Source organism: Mobula hypostoma, chromosome X2 (genome assembly GCF_963921235.1).
Source record: "Mobula hypostoma chromosome X2, sMobHyp1.1, whole genome shotgun sequence".
NCBI classification, from domain to species: Eukaryota; Metazoa; Chordata; class Chondrichthyes; order Myliobatiformes; family Myliobatidae; genus Mobula; species Mobula hypostoma.
Window position 1 is genome coordinate 34,049,928 of NC_086129.1, and position 21,716 is coordinate 34,071,643.

The 21,716-nt window shown below is 41.7% G+C and overlaps 1 protein-coding gene across 1 annotated transcript in view; it reads left to right on the forward strand.

Annotated features, from left to right (window-relative positions):
- The window catches only part of si:ch211-286b4.4 (uncharacterized), an 84,490-nt gene extending 62,802 nt beyond the window's left edge, over positions 1-21,688 (forward strand). The window contains exons 29-33 of the mRNA XM_063038454.1: positions 420-538; positions 9,349-9,485; positions 12,992-13,032; positions 14,684-14,821; positions 15,778-21,688. Of these exons, the coding sequence (XP_062894524.1) occupies positions 420-538; positions 9,349-9,485; positions 12,992-13,032; positions 14,684-14,821; positions 15,778-16,041 (699 nt within the window). The 3' untranslated portion in view covers positions 16,042-21,688. The remainder of the gene's footprint in view (positions 1-419; positions 539-9,348; positions 9,486-12,991; positions 13,033-14,683; positions 14,822-15,777) is intronic.
- Positions 21,689-21,716: the final 28 nt, after the last annotated feature.

Genomic DNA, 21,716 nt, shown 5'->3' on the forward strand with positions numbered 1-21,716 from the left:
TCAAAATTATTAAGAATAATAAAAAAAAGATGAAAGCCACTAAAAATGCAATCTTGAATAATTCAGACACAACAAGCACAAACCCTGGGGGAAAATGCTAATCTTGGACCTCCAGAAAGTGTTCCACAGCAGGGGTGATTGATAAGTTTGTGGCCCAAGGTAGAAGGGAATGAGTTATTAACCTCAAACTTTCTGCATAATCACTGGAAGAGTTGAACTGCACATGCATGTAACGAGAGCTGTATAACTCATTTCTTTCTACCTTAGGCCACAAACTTATCAATCACCCCTCGTATAACATATAAGCAGCATTCACAATTAAATTCAAATTATACACAATTTTTACAAGAACAAAGAAACAAGTAGAACAAGAAAGATCAAATTTGGGTTTGAACTGCAGTGCTGTTTCTGCTTTACAGGACTCCAAAAATGGGGGAAAAAATAAACTAGTTCCTTCCACTCAATCAATCTTTGAAGACCTTATTCATATCAAAGTACCACCTGAAACCAAGTTTATGGAGGAAATTCTAAATGAAAGGTATGCCTCTTCTAACAGTATGCATTGACTAATATTCATATGCAATTATAATATAGTTCCAAAGGCCAATAGAAACTGAGCACAATGATTATGATGGTCAAGAATTGCTAAGAAGAAATAGCTGCAGGAATAGACTTCAGGCCTGCTTCATTCAATGAGATCTTGGCTGGTCTTGGCTCTCATCCAATTTCCTGCCTAATTGCCACAATTCCTAGTTATCCAAAGATTTGTTGATTTCTTCCTTTAATATCCTCAGTAGCTGAGTATCCATAGCTCCTTGAGATGGAGAACTCCAGATGTCATAACCTTCTGTATGAAGAATTTCTTTGCACTAAATGATCAAACCCAAATCTAGAGAGTTAACTTAATTTGAGTCCATATCCCCTAACTTTAAACTTCTAGACAGTTGAAACTGTCTTGCCATATTACCCCATCAATACTACTTCTAAACATATTTGGGTATAGGCCCATTTGTTCTTTATAGAATGTATACGTCATCCTAGACATCAGTCTTATAGATCCGTACTGCACAGAGTCCAAGCCACCATACTTTCCTTGGTTATTAAGACAAAAGCTGCGTAGATTTGTGCATAGAGAGCCTCAACAAAGCTATGTAAACTCAGGACTACTCTTGCTTACTTGGTTTAGAAGTTCAGCCTATATCTAGACAAACATATAGTTGTATATTCAGTTGTTTTAACTGAGATGCAAGTGGGTTTCAACCACTTGTTTTTTCCACCCCACTGTCATCCATTTTTATCTGCTGTCTCTCAAGTTACTGCAAAAGTGCACAAGGAAATGTACCTAAAGCCATCATCAAATCAATAGAGGTGTGGGTCGGGTATTGAGGGAGGCAGCTGTCATGTCTTGCTCCCATTCCCTCTTTTCTGATAGCATGTAGTTTGCCTCCACAGACAGTGCTTTGGTATTGCTCCCTTATGTTAAAGTCCTCTGAATTATTTTAAAATCTCTGATAGTCAGAGACAATTAAAACATGTTTAGAATTTTAAAAACTAATGACACCTTGAAGTATTAGGAACTAACTAAGATGAAGCAAGATAAATAAACCACTAACCTGCACATACATTTCCTCTCTGAGGCAGAGACATTTTGGTTCTTATGCCAGGCCTCCTAGGCACTAAGATGAGTGCCAGATGCAAAGTGCTGTCAGTACCCTGTAGAGTCTAGCAGCAAAACGGTGTGTCAGCAGGACTGACATGCACCTTCCAGGTTTCAGCATGTACTGTAAGTATGGAAATCAGAGACCAGGTAAAGAGCAAGCAGAAGATAGCTTAATTGTTCTTTATGGAACTGCTGTCTGTATGTAAACATAAACCAGCCCAAATAAGATCCCAGCAGGCAATTCTCCTGACACTTGATTTCCCAGGAAATAATTCCTGTCTTCAGTTCTTCAACTTAATGTGATAGCCTGGTGGATGTTGGTGAGAATTGCAGTGCAGTGTACAAAATAAGAGGAGGAATGCAGAGTGTTGAAGGTGTAGTGCCTGGGATATTCCTGCACGAGAGACAGGCCCGAAATGTGTACTTAAATGGGATCTACCAATTAATTGTTCTTATGTTGGCTGCACAATCTTAAATATGGTAGAAACATAGAAAACCTACAGCACAATACAGGCCCTTCGGCTCACAATGCTGTGCCAGACATGTACTTATTTTAGAAATTACCTAGGGTTACCCATAGCCCTTTATTTTTAAGCTCCATGTACCTATCCAGGAGTCTCTAAAAGACCCTATTGTATTGGCCTCCACCACAGTCGCTGGCAGCCCATTCCACGCACGCACCACTCTCTGCGTTTTTTAAAAAAAAACCTTACCCCTGACATCTCCTCTGTACCTACTTCCAAGCACCTTAAAACTGTGCCCTCTCGTGCTAGCCATTTCAGCCCTGGGAAAAAGCCTCTGACTATCCACATGGTCAATGCCTGTCATCATCTTATACACCTCTATCAGGTCATCTGTCATCCTCCCCTGCTCCAAGGAGAAAAGGCCGAGTTCACTCAACCTATTCTCACAAGGTATGCTCCCCAATCCAGGCAACATCCTTGTAAATCTCCTCTGCACCTTTTCTATAGTTTCCACATCCTTCCTGTAGTGAGGTGACCAGAACTGAACACAGTACTCCAAGTGGGGTCTGACCAGGATCATATATAGCTGTAACATTACTTCTCGGCTCTTAAACTCAATCCCACAGTTGATGAAGGCCAATACACTGTATGCCTGCTTAACCACAGAGTCAACCTTTGCAGCAGCTTTGAGTACCCAATGTACTTGGACCCCAAGATCCCTCTGATCCTCCACACTGCCAAGAGTCTTAAAACTATATTTTGCCATCATATTCGACCTCCCAAAATGAACCACCTCACACTAATCTGGGATGAACTCCATCTGCCACTTCTCAGCCCAGTTTTGCATCCTATTGATGTCCCGCTGTAACCTCTGATACCCCTCCACACTATCCACAACACTCCCAACCTTTGTGTCATCAGCAAATTTACGAACCCATCCCTCCACTTTCTCATCCAGGTCATGTATAAAACTCACGAAGAGAAGGGGTCCCAGAACAGATCCCTGAGGCATACCACTGGTCACCAACCTCCATGCAGAATATGACCTGTCTACAACCACTCTTTGCCCTCTGTGGGTAAGCCAGTTCTGGATCCACAAAGCAATGTCTCCTTGGATCCCATGCCTCCTTACTCTCAGGACCTCTCCATCAACTTACCAACCACTGAAGTAAGACTCACTGGTCTATAATTTCCTGGGCTATCTCTACTCCCTTTCTTGAATAAGGAAACAACATCTGCAACCCTCCAATCCTCCGAAACCTCTCCCGTCCCAATTGATGATGCAAAGATCATTGCCAGAGGCTCAGGAATCTCCTCCCACAGTAGCCTGGGGTATGTCTTGCCCGGTCCCGGTGACTTATCCAACTGATGCTTTCCAAAAGCTCCAGCACATCTTCTTTCTTAATGTCTACATGCTCAAGCTTTTCAGTCTGCTGTAAGTCATCCCTACAATCGCCAAGGTCCTTTTCCGTAGTGAATACTGAAGCAAAGTATTCATAAAGTACCTCTGCTATCTCCTCCAGTTCCATACAAAATTTTCTACTGTCACAATGGATTGGTCCTATTCTCTCACATCTCATGCTCTCGCTCTTCACATACTTGTAGAATGCCTTGGGGTTTTCCTTAATCCTGCTCACCAAGGCCTTCTCATGGCCCCTTCTGGCTCTCCTAATTTCATTCTTAAGCTCCTTCCTGCTAGCCTTAATCTTCTAGATCTCTATCATTACCTAGTTTTATGCACCTTTCGTAAGCTGTTCTTTTCTCGTTGACTAGATTTTCAACTGCCTTTTTGCACCATGGTTCCCATACCCTACTATCCTTTCCCTGTCTCATTGGATCGTACCTATGCAGAACGCCGCGCAAATATCCCCTGAACATTTGCCACATTTCTGCCATACATTTCCCTGAGAACATCTGTTCCCATGACGTATCATGAAACAGCAACCACATGATGGGAAGCCTTTGCCACAACAGCATAACAGTATAAAAGTAGGGTGAACTTACTTTGCCTGCATTTTCTGCTTAATTTTCTTCTTTTATTCTTGCACTATATACATGACACCATCTTTAGTAGCACTGAAGCTGGAAATCTGACCTGTTTCATTCCCTGATATTCTGTAAGGCCAAAAGGATACAGGAGTGGGTTCAAGAATGGAAATCCAGCACCCTTTGATGTGGTTACAGTACTTTGTCTCCTTCCACCAGTTGTTGTAGTGCTGTAACAACAGCTGTATTTTATTTTTTGGTTTCCCATTCAGAAAATAAAAGAAATTACCAATGGGAAACTGCTTTTATCTAGAGTCGGCTCTATCCACTCATGGAGAACACCACACATAAAGGGTAAAAGTACAAAAGAGAATTGGACTGAAAGTGTAAGCAAAATGAACTGTTACCTAATTTTTATGTTACTGTAACAGTGACTTCCCAGAATGTGTCGGCTGTTTGCATTGACTCTGCACAGAGTTGGATGTACACTTTGTAGGCACAATGAATCAAAATGATTTTCGAATTTGAAACTACGAACATTGAGGAATTTTATCTGTAAATTTTCTTGTTGAAGACCAGCATGCCAAACCTTTGCTTTGAGAGTTTTGAGAGTAGAGGCTGAGTGCAGGTCGGTGGGACTAGGTGAGAGTAAGCGTTCGGCATGGACTAGAACATAGAACATAGAATAGTACAGCACAGTACAGGCCCTTTGGCCCACAATGTTGTGCCGACCCTCAAACCCTGCCTCCCATATAAGCCCCCACCTTAGATTCCTCCATATACCTGTCCAGTAGTCTCTTAAACTTCACTAGTGTATTTGCCTCCACCACTGACTCAGGCAGTGCATTCCACGCACCAACCACTCTCTGAGTAAAAAACCTTCCTCTAATATCCCCCTTGAACTTCCCACCCCTTACCTTAAAGCCATGTCCTCTTGTATTGAGCAGTGGTGCCCTGGGGAAGAGGCGCTGGCTATCCATTCTATCTATTCCTCTTATTATCTTGTACACCTCTATCATGTCTCCTCTCATCCTCCTTCTCTCCAAAGAGTAAAGCCCTAGCTCCCTTAATCTCTGATCATAATGCATACACTCTAAACCAGGCAGCATTCTGGTAAATCTCCTCTGTACCCTTTCCAATGCTTCCACATCCTTCCTATAGTGAGGTGACCAGAACTGGACACAGTACTCCAAGTGTGGCCTAACCAGAGTTTTATAGAGCTGCATCATTACATCGCGACTCTTAAACTCTATCCCTTGTCTTATGAAAGCTAACACCCTATAAGCTTTCTTAACTACCCTATCCACCTGTGAGGCAACTTTCAGGGATCTGTGGACATGTACCCCCAGATCCCTCTGCTCATCCACACTACCAAGTATTCCGCCATTTACTTTGTACTCTGCCTTGGAGTTTGTCCTTTCAAGGTGTACCACCTCACACTTCTCTGGGTTGAACTCCATCTGCCACTTCTCAGCCCACTTCTGCATCCTATCAATGTCTCTCTGCAATCTTTGACAATCCTCTACACTATCTACAACACCACCAACCTTTGTGTCGTCTGCAAACTTGCCAACCCACCCTTCTACCCCCACATCCAGGTCGTTAATAAAAATCACGAAAAGTAGAGGTCCCAGAACAGATCCTTGTGGGACACCACTCGTCACAATCCTCCAATCTGAATGTACTCCCTCCACCACGACCCTCTGCCTTCTGCAGGCAAGCCAATTCTGAATCCACCTGGCCAAACTTCCCTGGATCCCATGCCTTCTGACTTTCTGAATAAGCCTACCGTGTGGAACCTTGTCAAATGCCTTACTAAAATCCATATAGATCACATCCACTGCACTACCCTCATCTATATGCCTGGTCACCTCCTCAAAGAACTCTATCAGGTTTGTTAGACACGATCTGCCATTCACAAAGCCATGCTGACTGTCCCTGATCAGACCATGATTCTCTAAATGCCCAGAGATCCTATCTCTAAGAATCTTTTCCAACAGCTTTCCCACCACAGACGTAAGGCTCACTGGTCTATAATTACCCGGACTATCCCTACTACCTTTTTTGAACAAGGGGACAAAATTCGCCTCCCTCCAATCCTCCGGTACCATTCCTGTGGACAACGAGGACATAAAGATCCTAGCCAGAGGCTCAGCAATCTCTTCCCTCACCTCGTGGAGCAGCCTGGGGAATATTCCGTCAGGCCCCGGGGACTTATCCGTCCTAATATATTTTTACAACTTCGACACCTCCTCTCCCTTAATATCAACATGCTCCAGAACATCAACCTCACTCATATTGTCCTCACCATCATCAAGTTCCTTCTCATTGGTGAATACCGAAGAGAAGTATTCATTGAGGACCTTGCTCACTTCCACAGCCTCCAGGCACATCTTCCCACCTTTATCTCTAATCGGTCCTACCTTCACTCCTGTCATCCTTTTTTTTCTTCACATAATTGAAGAATGCCTTGGGGTTTTCCTTTACCCTACTTGCCAAGGCCTTCTCATGCCCCCTTCTTGCTCTTTTCAGCCCCTTTTTAAGCTTTCTTGCTTCCCTATATTCCTCAATAGACCCATCTGATCCTTGCTTCCTAAACCTCATGTATGCTGCCTTCTTCCACCTCAGTGGGTCTATTGAGGAATAGATTTTCCACCTCACTTGTCACCCATGGTTCCTTCACCCTACCATTCTTTATCTTCCTCACCGGGACAAATTTATCCCTAACATCCTGCAAGAGATCTCTAAACATCGACCACGTGTCCATAGCACATTTCCCTGCAAAAATATCACCCAATTCACACCCGCAAGTTCTAGCCTTATAGCCTCATAACTTGCCCTTCCCCAATTAAAAATTTTCCTGTCCTCTCTGATTCTATCCTTTTCCATGATAATGCTAAAGGCCAGGGAGCGGTGGTCACTGTCCCCCAGATGCTCACCCACTGAGAGATCTGTGACCTGACCCAGTTCATTACCAAGTACTAGATCTAGTATGGCATTCCCTCTAGTCGGCCTATCCACATACTGTGACAGGAATCCGTCCTGGCCACACTTAACAAACTCTGCCCCATCTAAACCCTTGGAACTAATCAGGTGCCAATCAATATTAGGGAAGTTAAGGTCACCCATGACAACAACCCTATTATTTTTGCATCTTTCCAAAATCTGCCTCCCAATTTGCTCCTTTGTATCTCTGCTGCTACCAGGGGGCCTATAGAATACCCCCAGTAGAGTAACTGCTCCCTTCCTGTTCCTGACTTCCACCCATGCTAACTCAAAAGAGGATCCTGCTACATTACCCACCCTTTCTGTAGCTGTAATAGTATCCCTGACCAGTAATGCCACCCCTCCTCCCCTTTTTCTGCCCTCTCTATCCCTTTTAAAGCACTGAAATCCAGGAATATTGAGAGTCCATTCCTGCCCTGGTGCCAGCCAAGTCTCTGTAATGGCCACTACATCATAATTCCATGTATGTATCCAAGCTCTCAGTTCATCACCTTTGTTCCTGATGCTTCTTGCATTGAGGTACACACACTTTACCTTCTACCTTACTGTCTTTACACAGTTTATTCTGCTTCTCTTTCCTCAAAGCCTCTCTATATGTTAGATCTGGCTTTACTCCATGCACTTCTTTCACTGCTCTATCGCTCTGGGTCCCATCCCCCTTGCAAATTAGTTTAAACCCTCCCGAACTATGCTAGCAAACCTACCTGCAAGGATATTGGTCCCCCTCGAGTTCAGGTGCAACCCATCCAATCTGTACAGGTCCCACCTTCCCCAGAAGAGATCCCAATGATCCAAAAATCTAAAACCCTGCCCCCCTGCACCAACTCCTCAGCCACGCATTCAACCGCCATCTCCTCCAATTCTTACCATCACTGTCACTGGCAACAATCCTGAGAACACCACCCTTGAGGTCCTGTTCTTCAGCCTTCTGCCTAGTTCCCGAAACTCACACTTCAGGACCTCATCCCTCTTCCTGCCTATGTCATTGGTCCAAACATGTATCACGACTTCTGGTTGCTTTCCCCCTCGTACCAGGATATCGTGCACCCGGTCAGAGACATCCCGGACCCTGGCACCCGGGAGGCAACAAACCATGCGGGTGTCCTTCTCGCGTCCACAAAATCTCCTGTCTGCTCCCCTGACTATAGAGTCTCCAATGACAACAGCTCTCCTCTTCTCCATCCCACCCTTCTGCACCACAGGGTCAGGCTCAGTGCCTGAGGCCCTGCCACCGTGGCTCACACCTGGTCGGTCGTCCCTGCCAACAGTATCCAGGACGGTAAACTTATTATTCAGGGGAATGGCTACAGGGGTGCTCTGCACTACCTGTCTGCTCACCTTCGCTTTCCCCCTCTGACTGTCACCCAACGACCTGCTTCCGACAGCCTAGGTGTGACTACTCCCTGTAGCTCTCATCTGTGACTGCCTCATTCTCCCTTATGAGTCGAAGGTCATCCAGCTCCTGCTCCAGATTCCTTACACGGTCTTCCAGATCGCCCGGCCGTATGCACTTCTGACAGATGTGACTCTGCGGGAGAGGGGAGTTCCCCCAAGACTGCCACATCTCACATGAGAGGCACATCACCGTCTCAGGAGACATTGTAAAAACTAACTGCGAGCAAGCTTGTCCTCCGCCTCTTCTCATCGAAGCCTCTCGAGTCAAAGCCTCAAAACTCCACTCCTTCACTGGCCCACTCACGCTCTGGCTGCTTTCACTGGCTGACTAGAAGGGCCAAGATGGCCTGTGTCCATGCTGTAATTGTTATATGGTTATTTAATCAGCGAATAGCATAATCATTTCTAACATTGAAGTTTCAAGGACATGAAATTTTTTATAAGGGACAATGGCATCATGTTTTACTTTTTTACCTCAAAATTGAACATACAACTTATTTATCCCAAATGAGATACAGTACTCATCCAAACTGTAAGATCACTTCCTTTTATTATTCTCTTTTAAAGCTTACTGGTTTTATGTAACTCTTTTTTTCCAACAGCACTCATGTTATGCACCTTTGGCTATTTAACTTGACTAGAAATGCTTTATAGATATAAGTTGTTGTTGCTTTATCCAATGAATTAATATAAATCCCAACATGAGAACTGTGGTCAAGCAAAAAAGTTTAAGTTTATAATACTATAATCAGTTGGCACCTCTGTGAGATGGAACTAACTTATGACTATAACTTGCTTTGTTATTTTTCACTTTTGACACAACTTTCTAATTTTCAGACTTAAGAAATACACAGTCTTTAATTTGCATAATGTACTACAACAAATCCTGAAGTCCACAGATACTTACAAAGGATTCTCAGTCCAGAAAGCAAGACGAATGACTGAGTTGACTTTGGGCATCGGTACAGAAACAGGTAAGCTTTGAGAACCCTGTTTAGATTTCTGTGGAGCATTGTTAAGCAGCCCAGAAAGAGCATTATTTTACGGCTGATGTTTATGCTTTCAATTAACTTAGCTACTATACCCATGAAAGAACAAAATGAAATTACATCTTTTAGTGTCAACTCAAGGGTCTGACCTTTTTAAAATAACTTGTGGTTGAAAAATTCTGCAAGGTTACATAATTCATTTTTCAATCTTGTGCCTATTGGTATCTCAATCAAATGTGAAATGTCAAAGTTTATGCATGTATTTTTATATTTCCAGTGAATAATATCTTCCAAAACTATTAAAGTGAATAGAACATAACCATTACATTTAAATGAGGCTATTTTTTCCTCTCACCCTGAGAAATGCCTTCTAGTTTTGGACTTTTCTAGCCTGGGGAGAAGACCATTACCAACCACGTTATATGCCCCTCTCATAACTTTAACCATTTCTATATAGTCACCGCTCATTCACCTACATTCCAAAAAATAAGAACCTGTCCTGGTCAACCTCTCCCTATAACTCATGCCTCTAGTTCTGGCAGCATCCTCGTAAATCTTCTCTGCATTCTTTCTTGCTTAACCACATCCTTCCTATACCAGAGCAACCCAACTGGTCACAGTACTCCAAGTGCAGCCTCATCAACTACATCATAACTCCCCATTTCCAATACTTAGTGCCCTGGCTGATGAAGGCCTATTTTTTCACCACCCCCATCTACCTGTGACACTGCTTTCAAAGAATTATGGACTTGTACACCTGGGTCCATATGTTCCATTACACCCTCTTGTGCCATAGCATTCATAGTACAAGTCCTGTGTTAGTTTGACTTTCCAAAATGCATCACCTCACACTTACCTGTATTGAAATCCACCCTCTTCGCTATCAACAACACCTCCTAATTTTTATCATGTGCAAACTTACTGATCAAGCCTTGTGCACTCACATCGAAATACAATTATATAAATGTAACCTTCTCACCGGGGCTCGTTAGCTACCTCTGCTAACACCCATATGACTCAATGAGAAGACGACCTTTCATAAACAATATATGTCTAGGGTCAGTATGGTTTGGGGTTCAGCCAAACAGGAAAGTTGGGATTTCGGCTTTATCAAACAGTTAATAGAACATAGAATAGTACAGCACAGTACAGGCCCTTCGGCCCACAATGTTGTGCCGACCCTCAAACCCTGCCTCCCGTATAAGCCTCCACCTTAGATTCCTCCATATACCTGTCTAGTAGTCTCTTAAACTTCACTAGTGTATCTGCCTCCACCACTGACTCAGGCAGTGCATTCCACGCACCAACCACTCTCTGAGTAAAAAACCTTCCTCTAATAACCCCCTTGAACTTCCCACCCCTTACCTTAAAGCCATGTCCTCTTGTATTGAGCAGTGGTGCCCTGGGGAAGAGGCGCTGGCTATCCACTCTATCTATTCCTCTTATTATCTTGTACACCTCTATCATGTCTCCTCTCATCCTCCTTCTCTCCAAAGAGTAAAGCCCTAGCTCCCTTAATCTCTGATCATAATGCGTACTTTCTAAACCAGGCAGCATCCTGGTAAATCTCCTCCGTACCCTTTCCAATGCTTCCACATCCTTCCTATAGTGAGTTATTAAGAGAAAGAAAAGAAAAAATAAATAAAAGGGCCCATTACAGTTAAACCAGTCTAAATGTGCACACAAACATTGGAACTCATCTCTTCCAAAAGCTGGATATAACCGTTACTCAGGGCACTGAATTCTCATCACCAATCACTGGTAGAACTTCCCGTCTTGGACTCCTTCATCTTGCCCTTGCAATCACATCACCCCGTCGGATCAAAACCTACTGGTGTCTCTCCCGATCTTCTCTTTGCCGCATCTCCTGCCAAAAGACCATAAACCAAACTACTGTCCTTCAGAAAACTCTTCCCCACAACTCTCTAGAACCTTCTCTCACATCCTACAATCCTGATTGGCTGACTCACATTCCTAAGTTGGACAACATGGGTCCTTATCTTAGCTGAAGCCAAAACACACTTTCCAGCACGGCACACTGCTTTTAACGAAAACTAACATAAGCTATCTCACAGCATAGCAGTAGAAATCGTAACCAGGGCATTACACTAATAATGAATAATAAAGGTCCCAATACAAGCCCCCATTCCAAGAAACAACCTTCAAACTGGCTACACCATACCTGGAGTACTGCATACAGTTCTGGTCACCCCACTATAGGAAGGATGTTGAGGCTTTGGAGAGGATGTGGAACAGGTTTACCAGGATGCTGCCTGGTTTAGAAGGCATGTGATATCATGAGAGGCTGAACAGATTTGGGTTGTTTTCGTTGGAGTGGAAGAGGCTGAGGGGAGATCTGAGAATTTTATAAGATTATGAGAGGCATAGATAGAGTAGACAGGGATTCCCAGGGTAGAAATGTCTCATACCAGAAGGTGAGAGTGGGTAGGTTCAAAGAGGACGTGAGGATTAAGTTTTTTTTTCTCAGAGTGGTGAACGCCTGGAATGTGCTGCCTGGTATGGTGGTAGAAGGGATTCATTTTTGGGGATTTTTGCTTTACCTTTTTAGCTGGTTCAGCACACTATTGTGGGCCAAAGGGCCTGTACCTGTGCTGTACTCTTCTATGTTCTAACCACCTCCCTCTGCTTCTTATCCTTGAGCCAGTTTTGAATCCACCTAATTAGTTCTCCCTAGATTCCATGGGACCTAACCTTTCAGACCAGCCTACCATATGGGACCTTGTCAAAGGCCTTGCTCAAGTGCAGACAGACAGCTTCCGCTACCCTGCCCTTCCCTCATCTACCCTTTCTTCAGAAAAGCTCTCAAAGGTTCATCAAGCACAACTTTCCACACATGAAGGCATCATCCTAATCAGACTTTGTCTGTCCAAATGCTAGATGAAAAAAGCTGGTGTTTAAATATATTTGCCTCATGAACTCACTAAAATACTTGTTATTTATCTGACAAACAATTAATAAAAGCTGTTTTCCCTGGAGTGTAGGGGGATGAGTTTTATAAAGTTATGAAGGGCATAGATAGGATAGATGGTTAGTCTTTTTCCTAAGATATGGGAATCTAAAATTGGAAGACATAAAATTGATGTGAGAAGGGTAAGATTTAAAAGGGATCTTTTAAAGGTTAGAGAGGGATGAGGGCCAAAAGCATTCAAGATTAGCTTAGCCAGCATCTTGGCCTGCATGTACGAATTGGGGTGAGGGGCCTGTATAACTTGTGTTTCTCTTCTGTGTGTTTATAATCACATAAGCTGACAGCTTCTCCCAGACATAGACAAAATCTTTGCAAGATACACCAAGTACTGTTGTAATATATACAAAGAGAGCAGTTTGTCATGAGTTAATTATTAAAGTGATACAAACCAACTTTGCATGCATAGTGTATATTGACATGACTGCTAAGAAAACATTCCATTGCTATATAAAGTAAAATGCTAAACTCTGTCATTAATCTCATAAAATTGATTTCCTTTCAGTGGAACCTGACAATGAAGACCTCCTGGAATCTAACACACAGGTATTCTTGCAGTAGAAATTGTAAACAATTGACAAATGAGGTTACCTGCTAAGAGCAAGCTAATAACAACAGTGCTTGTTTAACAGCAAAGAACTGTTTTGATGGGGCTTATATTAATATCATTTCTTCAAGCATTTCACCTTGTGCTAACATAATTAAATCCCTCTAAAATTACTGCAGTTAAAAGTTTGAATATAGCAAACTAGCAATGAATTCAGAAGACAGGCCGAACTGGCAGGGAGATGATTGAACTATGTTTTCAGTTGGTAAAAGAGTTGGCTTCTATTACTGTTACATAAATTAGCATCATATGTCTTATTAATGAACAGGCGATTGGCTGACTGGCAGAAGGCAAAGAGTGGGAATACCAGGGGCGTTTTCTGGTTGGCTGCCGGTGACTAGTGGTGTACCACAGGGGCTAGTGTTGGGTCGGCTATGTTCTCGTTATATGTTAATGATCTGGATGATGGAATTGATGGCTTTGTCGCCAAATTTACGCACAATGCAAAGATAGGTGGAGGGGCAAGCAGTGTTGAGGAAGCAGGGAGTCTGTAGAAGGACAGGTTAGGAGAGTGGGCAAAGTACTGGCAATTGGAATACAGTATAGGGAAATGTATATCAGGCACTTTGTCAGAAGGAATAAAGGGCATAGATTATTTTCTATATGAAAATAAATCAGCAATGATTGCATAGCAGAGCAGACTCAATGGGCTGAATGGCCTAATTCTGCTCCTATGTCTTATGGTCTTATTAATAGTGATTTTAAAATATTCTGAAAAGACTACTTAAGTAATATTACATTGAAGTGTATAAATACTTAGATTTCAAAATTCTAAATAACTTCCATTTAAAATCAATATTACCTCCAAGCCCAAAGCAATAATGACAAAATAAAACTAAACAACACAGTTCTTCTCCTGTCCCCTAGTCCTCTCATCAGAATCACTTTTCTCATTTTCTTTGTTTCACAAACCTTGGTGACTGACTTGTTTCATTAAATCAAGATCACCAATTACATTGGCAGAGAATTCTAGTGATTAACTCAGTCCTTTCAGAAATATTTGTCTCCTTTCTGAGATGACTGCCAAGGAGTATTGAGTTCCACAGGAGGATTACAATTGCCTGTGAGGAAGCTAAGCAAAATATGATCTTAACCCAATGAACTTTCTTGGAAAGGTGCCACCTTGGCAAGGTCCCAGACAGCTGTTGGCATCATTGGATTGTTTATCAGCATGATTCATCATCCTAGAGAAATGTGGAAACTAATTTAAAAGAAAATCATAATCAGGGTAAATTATTACCTGATTTATAGAACTGCAGGACAGGAAATCCAGTTCCTCTGTCGTAGTTTTTCTAATTTTCTGATTTTAACCACCCACTGAATATATTGAAGATGCAGTGGTCTGGCAATCCATTGTATTCTCAATACATTTAGTGGGAGGTAAAAATCAGAAAATTAGAAGTGACTCATAGGATGGTTTAAAATAATGCATCATATAAAACTATAACTTACAAGGAGTGGGATAAGCATCTGTTTACTTTGGATTCACTTCAGTTCCTTGCACTACAAAGTACAGTTTTGAGCAGCAAATTGTTCCATAATGACTAATGAGTCAAATTACTTGCTTAGACACCCACACTTTTGTTATAGATCAGTATTCTAAAATTGGAGAATGAAGTGGATAAAATGAATGAAGAATTTTCTCTGTGCACTACAAAGATCTCAGAGTACAATCAACAGATTGAGTACTTAGAGAAGGAGCTAAGGATCCAGGATAATTTTATGCAGGTATGGACACAGACGGGCACAGCTTTTTTTTTCCTGTATCCATCTTTGTTGGAAATATTATGTTCATTTCTTGCTGTCCTTATGGAGTTCTTGAGTAGATTAATTATGACCCACAATATAATAGGAAGCTGTAAACTGTGCAAAACATGTAGAACAGTCTTTAATTTTAATTGCTTATGTGCAGTTTTGTTCTGAGTTAATGATGTCTTCTTACTGAGCCAAAATTCGAAATCACAGTTACCAAATACATTATAGCTTAATGCTTTTGCAAAGCATCCTGCACATGTTTCATATCAATATACTACTACTACATCGACTCAGGCCTAGGGGGCCGGCGTCGGGCACGATGACGGACTCTCCACTTCTCCCTCTCCCTCATCAGTGTGTTCAGTTCATCTACATTAGCCGCGCCGTTGTCTTCTAGGAGCGTGTTGACCATAGTCTTGGGAGGGCACCCAGGGTTCATCCTCCCGTGCTTGGGCTCCCATATGATGACTAGGCTGGCAGGTAGCTCGGGGTGGCGTAGACAGTGTCCCGCTAGTTGCAGTCTTCTCACCTCAATATCAATATAATATTCAATAAAATGATAACATTTTTTTCCCTGAGAGATTCGTCTCTTTCAGTCAAAGTCACTGTAATAACAAGAGCAGTTCCTTTGTAATAGCTGAACATAATCCAGACGTTCCAACAAGAGCAGTATAGAAAGGAAAAGGACATCAAACCAAAGAAGATATTGGTAGTGGTAACCAAAAGTAACATTAATGTTTTAAGGGAGGGGAATGGATGAGGGAGAATCCCCAGAGATGTCAAAGTATGGAGCTCTGTCCCACTAAAACAAAAGCAATCAATATGAAATTAAGAGAGTGTTTAAGAAGGAACTTAAACATTGTAAATAATATGATTAATATTCTCTAAAATGTATTTTAATCTTTGCTGTGGCACAAACTCTGTTTCAGGAGCACGATGGCAGTTTGGAAATGCCACCAGATGATTTCAGTAATTTGTTGCGAGAGCTTGCACAAGCCCGACACAAAGTGTCAATTCTGCATCTACAAAGACATTGTGTAATGAACAAGCTATCAGAACTGGAGCCTAGATTAACTGACCTTTACACAACACTGGAAACCAACCCCTCCAGTACCTCAGCCATGAGAACAAAACTATATTCAGAGCATGATCGTAAAGTCAAGGAAGATGAATGTGTAAAGCATGTAGTGTAAAGCTGTAGTGGTCACTATTATTTTGTATATGGAGAAAAATATATCTTCTGTGCATCCCTCTATTTATGATTTGAAGAACCCCTAAACCATCTTCTGTCCAGTCAAACTAAATAATACACCTGGTGGTAACCTGTACATATTGATTAGGAGACACCAAGAGTTAGAGAACAGGAATGTTTAAGTTTGTCATTAATTTTGAAAGTCTAATGAAATTTAGTATCAGAATCAGGTTTATTATCACTGACATATGTCATGAAATTTGATGTTTTGTGTAAGCAATACAGTGCAAGACATATGAAGTGAAAGACATATAATTTACTATAAGTTACAAAAATAAATAGTGCAAAAGAAAACTCATGAGGTAGTTTTCATGGGTTCATGGACCGTTCAGAAATCAGGCCATTCAGGGCAAGGAAGAAGCTACTCCTAAAAGACTGCGTGCGAGTTTACAGACTCCTGTATCACCTCCCAAATGGTGGTAATCAGAAGAAGGCACATCCCAAATTGTAAGGGTCCTTCATGATGGATTCCATCCTCTAGAGGCACCGCCTCTTAAAGATGCCCTCGATATGGATTTAAAATGCAGCATGTACTTTGCACTGTTGGCAAAATCCATTAATTTACATTATTTCTCAGTTTTATACTTGCACCAACTTGCTTGGCTGTAATAGAGCCCTCAAAATCACAAGAGACAATCAAAGGGATGTGCCCTTGTTAATAGAATGTGATAATATCAACATAAGATCAACATTAATTTACAAGTCAAAATGCAAGTTATTTCCATGATCCTGCAGCCTAGTGAGGAAGCCAATTTTGGAGGTAGCCTTGTTTGTTTAGGAGTGTAATAATGAAAAGATTAAACCCTTAATAATTTGATGTTGATATATACAATGACAAGAAGTTGTTCAATCATATCATTCCAAGTTGCTTTGATTTATAAATGTAAAGAGGCTTCTATTTCAAAGACACTTTGAAATTTCCATATTGAAATCTTAATTTTTTTTGTCAGAAATATCATTGAGTAACTAGTGTTTAATTTGCATCTTTAGAGATTATTGGTTTATAAAACCTATTTTTGTTGTGTTCTCACCCTTTACTGGTCTCTTGAAATTCAGATTTAAAGCTTAGGTTCCAACGGTTGTATTTTTTCTCGGTAATTTGCTGATAACTTATTTTCAGATGAATGCTGCCTTAAGTAGTTGTCCATCTACAGCAGAAAGGGTAGCCTTGTAAATAAACCATGGGCCTCTGCAAGATTCACTCAAGCTTCCACACAGATGTTGAACATGAGGAGTGTGATGAGGAGAGGCGGGGTGGGGGTGGGATTATAGAGCTTCAAGTCTCATCACTATAGTGAACAAAGACCAATTCCAAAGTGTGTATCATTGAAGCTTCTATTCTCCTCCACCATCACATCTGCAGAGTGTTTCTTCTCACTATTCTCAACTCTCCACCCTTTAAAGTTTATCAGCACTGGCTGTTACTCAGCCATGGTGACCTTACACACTTGAGTTCTATCCCAAAATTGAAACACCTGACAAAACTCTCCCCAACTCCAAACTTACTTCAAGCATTCCTTCAGTTTCCTTTCCTAACCATGATTTCTTTTTAGATGTTGCAGATTTCTGGATCATTGGGATCTCTTCTTTAGCCAGAGGGTCGTGGATTTATGGAATTCGTTGCCACATACAGCTGTGGAGGCCCGATCATTGAGGGTGTTTAAGGAGGAGATTGACAGGTATCTAATTAGTCAGGGTAGCAAGGGATATGGGGAAAAAGCCAGAAATTGGAACTAGATGGGAGAATAGTTCAGCTCATGGTGGAGTGGCAGAGCAGACTCGATGGGCCGAATGGCTTACTTCTGCTCCTTTGTCTTGTGATCTTGTGACCTTCTGGGGAAGGTATGATCTGTATAAAAAGGACAGACTATACCTGAACCTGAGGGGGATAAATAACTGTGTGGGCAGGTTTGCTAGAGCTGTTGGGAAGGGTTTAAACTTATTTGGTGGAGGATGGGAACCAGAGTGATAGGACTGAGGATGGGGCAGTTGGTATACAAGTAGATGCAGTGTGTAGTGAAACAGACAGGCAGATGATAGGGCAAAATTGCAGTCAGTGGGATGAGTTGAAGTGTAACACAGGAAAAATCAAAAAGGGTGATGAATACAAGACTGAAGGTGTTATATCTAAATGCATGCAGTATACAGAATAAGGTAGATGATCTTGTAGCACAGTTAGTGATTGGCATCAACTGAGTCATGGCTGAAAGAAGATCATAGTTTGGAGCTTAACATCCAAAGATAGAGTATATATTGTATAGAAAGGACAGGCAGGTAGGCAAGGTGGGTGGAGTGGATCAATTGGTAAAAAAAAAAATGATATCAAATCCTTAGAAAGAGCTGACATAGGATTGGAAGATGTAGAATCCTTCTGGGTAGAGTTAAGAAACTGCAAACACAAAAAGACCCTGATGGAAGTTATATATAGGCCTTCAAACGGTAGCCATGATGTGAGATGTAAATTATAATTGGAGATAGGAGAGGCATGTAAAAAGGGCAATGTTATGAGAGTCGTGATAGATTTCCATATACAGGTTGGTACTGGATCTCAAGAGAGGGAATTTGTAGAATGCTTATGAGATACCTTTGTAGAGCAGCTTGAGGTTGAGCCAATTTGGGAAAAGGGAATTCTGGACTGGGTGTTGTGTAATGCACCAGATTTCATTAGAGAGTTTAAGGTAAAGGAACCTTTAGGAGACGGTAATCATACTATAATAGAATTCACCCTGCAATTTGAGTGGGAGAAGCTGAAGTCAGATGTATCAGTATTACAGTGGAGTAAGTGTAACTGCAGAGGCATGAGAGAGTTGCTGGTCAATGTTGATTGGTAGGGGACTGTAGCCAGGATGATGGTAGAACAGCAATGGCTAGAGTTTCTGAGGCATTTCAGAAGGTGCAGGATAGATAAACCCAAACGTGAAGAATTATTCTAACGGGAGGGTGAAGCAACCATTGCTGACAAGGGAAGTCAAAGACAGCATAAAAGAGGACATATAGCAAAAATTAGTGGGAAGTTAGAGGATTGGGAAGCTTTTATAAACCAAAAGAAGGCAACCAAAAAAAAGCCATGAGGAGAGAAAAGATAAAGTATGAAGGTAAACTAGCTAATAATATACAAAAGGATACCAAAAGTTTTTTAGATATATAAAGAGGAAAAGGTGGGTGAGAACACTGGAAAATTACCATGGAGAGGTAAGTTATTGGGGACAAAGAAATGGCAGATGAACTTAATAAGTATTTTGCATCAGTCTTCACTGTGGAAGACACTTGCAGTATGCTAGATATTTTGAGAATGTCACGGGAGGACAAAAGTGAGTGTTGTTGTCATTACTGAGGAGAAGGTGCTTGGGAAGCTGAAAGGTCTGATGGTAGATAAGTCGCCTGGACCAGATGGACTACACCCCAGGGTTCTGAAAGAGGTAGCTGAAGATACTGTGGAGACATTAGTAATGACCTTTAAAGTATCACTATATTCTGGAATGTTCTGGAGGACTAGACAATTGCAAAAGTTACTCCACTCTTTAAGAAGGGAGGGAGGCAGAAGAAAGGAAATTATAGGCCATTTAGCCTGACTTCAGTGGTTAGGAAGATGTTGGAGTCCATTTTAAAGGATGGAGCTTTGCTGTACTTGCAGGCACATGATATAGGCTACAGTCAGTATGGAATCATTGGGAAATCCTGCCTGAAAATCTGTTGGAATTCTTTGAGGAAATAACAGGCAGGATAGACAAAAAAAAGAGTCAATTGATGTTTACTTGGATTTTCAGAAGGTCTTTTACAAGGTACTGCACATAAGGCTGCTTAACAAGACAAGAGCCTATGGTATTACAGGAAAGATACTAGCATGGACAGAAGATTGGCTGTCTGGCAGGAGGCAAATAATGGGAATAAAGGGGGTCTTTTCTGTTTTTTATGCCAGTGACTAGTGGTGTTCCACAGAGGTTGGTATTGTGACTGCTTATCACATTATATGTCACTGATTTGGATAACAGAATTGATAGCTTTGTGGTCAAGTTTGCAGACGATACAAAAATAGGTGGAGGGGCAGTTAGTGTTGAGGAAGCAGTGAGTTTGCAGAAGGAATTAGACAGTTTGGGAGAATGGGCAAAGAAGTAGCAGTTAGAGTATAATGTAGGGAAGTATATGGTCATGTACTTTGGTAGAAGGAATAAAGGCGTAGACTATTTTCTAAACCAGGAAAAAATTCAAAAATCAGAGGTGCAAAAGGGTTGGGAGTCCTTGTGCAGTATTCCCTAAAGGTTAACGTGTATATTGAGTCAGTGGGAAGGAAGTCAAATGCAATGTTAGCTTTAATTTTGAGAGGATTAGAATATAAAAGCAAGGATGTAAGGCTGAGGCTCTATAAGGCACTGGTCAGACCACACAGAGTATTGTGAGCAGCTTTGGGCCCCTTATCAAAGAAAAGATGTGCTGGCATTGGAGAGAGTCCAGAGAAGTTCAGAAGTATGATTCCAGGATTTAAAGGGTTACCATATTAGGAGTGTTTGATGGTTCTGGGCCTGTACACACTGGAGTCTGGAAGAATGAGAGGGGTTCTTGGTGAAACCTTTCTGATATTAAAATGCCTAGATGGAGTGGACACGGAGAGGATGTTTCCAATAGGGGGAGAGTCTAGGACTAGAGGGTGCAGCCTCGGAATAGAGGGACATCCATTTAGAACGGAGATGAGGAGGTATTTCTTCAGCCAGAGGGTGGTGAATCTCTGGAATTTCTTGTCACAGACAGCTGTGCAGGCCAGGTCATTAAGTATATTTAAAGGGGAGGTTGATAGGTTCTTGATTACTTGGGGGGTCAAAGGTTACGAGGACGAGGCATGAGAATGGGGTTGAAAGGGATAATAAATCAGTGGTGGCTAGACTCACTGGGCCAGATGGCCTAATTCTGCTCCTATATCTTATGGAAACACAGAAAACCTACGGCACAATACAGTCCCTTCAGCCCACAAAGCTGTGCCGAACATGTCCTTAACTGAGAAATTACCTAGGGTTACCCATAGCCCTTTATTTTTCTGAGCTCCATGTACCTGTCCAGGAGTCTCTTAAAAGAGCCTATTGCCTCCACCACCGTCGCCAGCAGCCCATTCCACGCACTCACCACTCTCTGCGTTTTTTTTAAAAAAACTTGCCCCCTGACATCTCCTCTGTACCTACTTCCCAGCACCTTAAGACTGTGCCCTCTCGTGTTAGCCATTTCAGCCCTGGAGAAAAAGCCTCTGACTATCCACACGATCTTATGTTCTTATGATTGACACTGGTTACTGTTGCCCTGCCATACAGTTATTTCTGATGGTCTCTGACAACAGAAGCTGGTGAGTGGATTGAAACATGAACTTACAAAAATAATCATGTTTTTATGTGATTGTTCTGTTCCAAACCTGATAATATGCCCCACTGTTGTGCTTAAACTGAGACATTGGATACTAATATGATGTTTGTCAAAAATTTGGATTCTGCTTAAAACGTTTTTCAAACTTGTCTTTCTTTTCTGTTGTAGCATTATAGTTATGATAATATTCATTGAAAAACATGGTAAATTGTATTGAAGTGTTGCTAATCTGCTTTATAAATTAAAATATCTCAGCTGCTACAATATTAA